This window comes from Malus sylvestris, chromosome 4, assembly GCF_916048215.2.
Source record: "Malus sylvestris chromosome 4, drMalSylv7.2, whole genome shotgun sequence".
In the NCBI taxonomy this organism is placed as follows: Eukaryota; Viridiplantae; Streptophyta; class Magnoliopsida; order Rosales; family Rosaceae; genus Malus; species Malus sylvestris.
In genome coordinates this window covers 4,252,843-4,257,250 of record NC_062263.1, presented here as the reverse complement: position 1 = coordinate 4,257,250, position 4,408 = coordinate 4,252,843, and the positions used below count along the sequence as shown (strand labels likewise).

Here is a 4,408-nt window from a genome sequence, read left to right as displayed (position 1 = left end):
CTCTCTCTCTCTCTCTCTCTCTCTCTCTCTAGATTCTGGTCTGCAACAACAATACCCTGAAACCACATGCAACAATCCATCTTTCTTTAATTTCCATTCATGAAATTCACCTTACCACCCAACACTCATTCAAAGCAAAATTTCATGGACAGAGAAGTGCCAGATTACTCTTCCCATTCTTGAGCTTGCAGATGAACCTGAAAGCAAATAAATAAGTACATGGGATTTTAAAAGGTGATTTGTTTTCTTTGCTTCCTGGAATCAAAGTTGCAGAAAGCCCATTCAAGTTTGGAACTTTTGTTTTCAGCACCAGAAAAGTGAAAAAACATGAGGTTTTCTCACATGAATTTTCAGCAACAGATAACTTGGAGGTGTGGGCTTCTCTAAAGTTGTTACCTTTATTAATCTTTTTGCAAAAGTTGTCTGCTTCAGAAGGGGATTTTCTGATTTGGGTCCTGCTTGGTTTTTGCTGATCTGTTGCTTCTGGTACGTGGGTTTGTCACACATTCTCCTCTTTTTCTGTTCATCAATTCATGGCCACTTAGTTTAATTTTTCGCCTTTTTCTTCATTTTTCGTTATGGAGAAAAGGGGAGTATAATGTGGTTGCATTTCTTTAGAAAAACACCAGAAACACAGATTTTCCTTGTAAATTACTGCATTGGATACTAGACTTTGTCCTTCAATTTGGAAGGAAATAAAAGTCAGCAACTTTAGTTGGTGGGTGAAACTTTATCTTTGAGTAGCTTTACAGTGGCTTGTTATAATGGGGTTTTCAGTCAATGATTTCCTGATCTGGGTTCTTAATATCAGCATACTGAGAGCTGGATTTCTTGCTGAACTTGTAGTTTTATCAGATTTATGGTGTTTAGCTTCAGGACTAGGTTCCATGTCAGCCATTGCAGTTTCTTATGGGGAGAAAGGTTCAGTTTTCTGTGGGTTAAAATTAGATGGGTCTCATCTTGTGACCTGCTATGGATCAAACTCAGCAATTACATACGGGGCTCCTAATCGATTCCCATTTATCGGTTTAACTGCTGGTGATGGATTTGTTTGTGGACTTCTCATGGATTCCAACCAGCCATATTGTTGGGGAAGCAGCGGTTATATCCAAATGGGTGTCCCTCAACCCATTGTTAAAGAAGCTCAATATTTAGAAATCAGTGCTGGTGATTATCATATGTGTGGATTACGAAAACCTTTAACTGGCAGGCTCAGAAACACCTCTTTTGTTGATTGTTGGGGATATAACATGACCAAAAACTATGTGTTTGATGGGCAGATTCAGTCGATTTCAGCTGGCTCAGAATTCAATTGTGGATTGTTTTCCCAGAACAGAACTGTCTTTTGCTGGGGTGATGAGACTAGTAGCAGGGTTATCAGCTTGATCCCCAAAGATATGAGGTTTCGGAAGATTTCAGCTGGTGGGTATCATGTTTGTGGGATTCTGGAGCCCGTGAATTCCAGAACCGTTTGTTGGGGAAGAAGTTTGGTCATGGAAGAAGAAATTTCAGTGGCATATTCAGGTCAGGGCAATGTTGATATGGCTCCAAATGACCCAATGCTTTCAGTTGTTGGAGGGAAGTTCCATGCTTGCGGAATTAAGAGCTATGACCGTGAGGTGATTTGTTGGGGGTTTATTGTGAAACAAAGTACACCTGCTCCTAATGGTACCAAGGTTTATGAGATTGCTGCTGGAAATTACTTCACTTGTGGAATTCTTGCTGACAAATCATTCTTACCGGTTTGCTGGGGACATGGATTCCCAACTTCTCTTCCATTACCTGTGGCACCTGGATTCTGCAAGTCCACTCCGTGCGCTCCTGGTTTCTATGAGCTCAGTAATGAGAGTGCCTCTTGCAAGTTACCTAACTCTCATATTTGCATGCCGTGCAGCAATGATTGTCCAGATGAAATGTACCAAAAAACCGAATGTACTTTGAAATCTGATAGACAGTGTGAATATAACTGTTCTATCTGTTACTCTGCTGAATGTTTCTCAAATTGTTCATCTTCATATGGCAAGAAGAATGAAAGGTTTTGGTCCATGCAATTGCCTATCATTATTGCGGAGGTTGCTTTTGCTCTGTTCTTGGTGAGTGTTGTGTCTATAACTGCAATTTTATATGTTCGCTACAGATTACGCAACTGTCAGTGCACAGGAAAAGATTTGAATTCGAAAAAGAATGGTCAGGATGCATCTTTCCAGAAGGACAATGGTAAGATTCGTCCCGAGTTGGATGACCTGAAGATAAGGAGAGCTCAGATGTTCACGTATGAGGAGCTTGAAAGGGCCACAGCCGGCTTTGGAGAGGAGTCTGTTGTTGGAAAGGGAAGCTTTTCCTGTGTTTTCAGAGGTGTTCTAAAAGACGGGACAGTTGTTGCTGTCAAAAAGGCTATAATGTCTCCTAACATGCAAAAGAATTCGAAAGAGTTCCATACAGAGCTAGACTTGCTCTCACGATTAAACCACGCACATTTACTCAATCTGCTCGGATATTGTGAAGAAGGCGGACAAAGTCTTCTTGTTTACGAGTTCATGGCTCATGGATCATTGCATCAGCATCTCCACGGAAAGAACAAAGCCTTGAAAGAGCAATTGGATTGGGTTCGAAGGGTCACTATTGCAGTCCAAGCAGCTCGAGGAATTGAATACTTGCACGGTTATGCTTGCCCACCGGTGATTCATCGAGACATTAAGTCTTCAAACATTCTCATTGATGAGGAGCACAATGCTCGAGTTGCTGATTTTGGTTTGTCGTTACTGGGACCTGCAGACAGTGGCTCCCCATTGGCGGAGCTACCGGCCGGAACTCTAGGGTATCTTGATCCTGAGTACTACAGACTTCATTACCTTACAACCAAATCTGATGTTTATAGTTTTGGTGTTTTACTTTTGGAGATTCTTAGTGGCAGAAAAGCCATCGATATGCAGTACGAAGACGGAAATATAGTTGAATGGGCAGTGCCTCTGATCAAGTCAGGAGACATAAGTGCAATTTTGGATCCAGTTTTGAAACCCCCACCTGACCTTGAAGCCTTGAAAAGAATTGCCAATGTAGCCTGCAAATGTGTGAGAATGAGAGGGAAGGAGAGGCCATCAATGGACAAGGTGACAACAGCGCTAGAACGAGCTCTTGCCATGCTAATGGGCAGCCCGTGTAACGAGCAACCTATTCTGCCAACCGAGGTGGTATTGGGAAGCAGTAGAATGCACAAAAAATCCTCACAAAGATCTTCAAACAGGTCAGTCGACACTGATGTGGTAGAACTGGAGGACGCCCAAAGGTTTGAATTCCGAGCTCCTTCATGGATCACATTTCCGAGTGTTGCTTCTTCCCAGAGGAGGAAGTCCTCGGCCTCAGATGCCGATGCCGATGGGAAGACCACAGAGGGTAGAAATTTGGGCAACTGTGGGAGTGGTGGTGATGGTTTGAGGAGCTTGGAAGAAGAGATTGGACCTGCATCACCTCAAGAGAAGTTATTCTTGAGGCATAATTTTTAAAAACTGGCCAAGCAGAAGGAAGTAAGATGATCAAAATCTTTGATTTGATTAATGTTGGCAGGTTTGCATTTAGTTTATTGGAGGATGAAATGTAAAAAAAATTAATGGGAGTATTAGTATTATGACTGCCACTTGTATTCTGTGACAATCAGTTCTTTTGTTTATTCAGTTCTAACAATTTGGTACGTCAGGTGAACGGTCTTAATCGATTGAGCTAATATCACGTTTGCAACTCTTTTTCGTTTTTCATTTTTTACTAGCTACGATTTACCTTTTTTTTAAATATATTTTAGTTTATGTGACTCGTTTTAATCTATGTGATGCAAGTGTGGCTTCCACGTCAACTTATAAAGGAGTCAATGTGCTTGTCACGTCATCAAACACAATGAAGAACCATATATTCAAATTAAATTAAACATAAATTGATACTTATTTCAAAACCTAATCGTGAAATGTCAGAAAATCAAAACTTGACGACGCATTTTGTAATTGAGATGTTGAAGCCAAGTGGAACTATAACAACTGCCATGGGTTCATCCCTAACAAGATTCCAATGGCATCCTTCAAAGCTTATGCAACATTTACAAGAACACGTACAGCGAAACGCCGACAAGGGCTTACTGACCAGATGCTCAACATGCAAGCAACCGTGTTGACACCGATTTGCGTCGTGTTGCATTGCCGGAAGAAGGATCAATGAGCAGAAGCACAGCCGGCAAGGGAGGTTTTGCGATCGGCAATGTCTGGTACTTTATGTCTGATCGATTTGAGATACTGTTTAAAATATTGAACGATTCTGACTATGAAGTGAGAAAAGTGTAGATAGAAATACGGTATGTGGTGGCTGTCCTTGTTATTATATTCTTCAAAATTGCATCGATTTCACTTTTGCCCATGAAGGTTTT

General features: G+C 41.3%; 1 protein-coding gene across 1 annotated transcript; it reads left to right on the top strand.

The window, feature by feature from the left end:
* On the top strand, positions 1-3,735 carry LOC126619288 (serine/threonine-protein kinase-like protein ACR4). The gene has a single exon (XM_050287609.1). The coding sequence runs from the start codon at positions 765-767 to the stop codon at positions 3,501-3,503; it is 2,739 nt and encodes a 912-aa protein (XP_050143566.1). The 5' UTR covers positions 1-764; the 3' UTR covers positions 3,504-3,735.
* Positions 3,736-4,408: the final 673 nt, after the last annotated feature.

What these genes read in the sequence shown, in the direction of transcription:
- LOC126619288 (XM_050287609.1), top strand. Translation starts at nt 765, where the DNA reads ATGGGGTTTTCAGTCAATGATTTCCTGATCTGGGTTCTTAATATCAGC.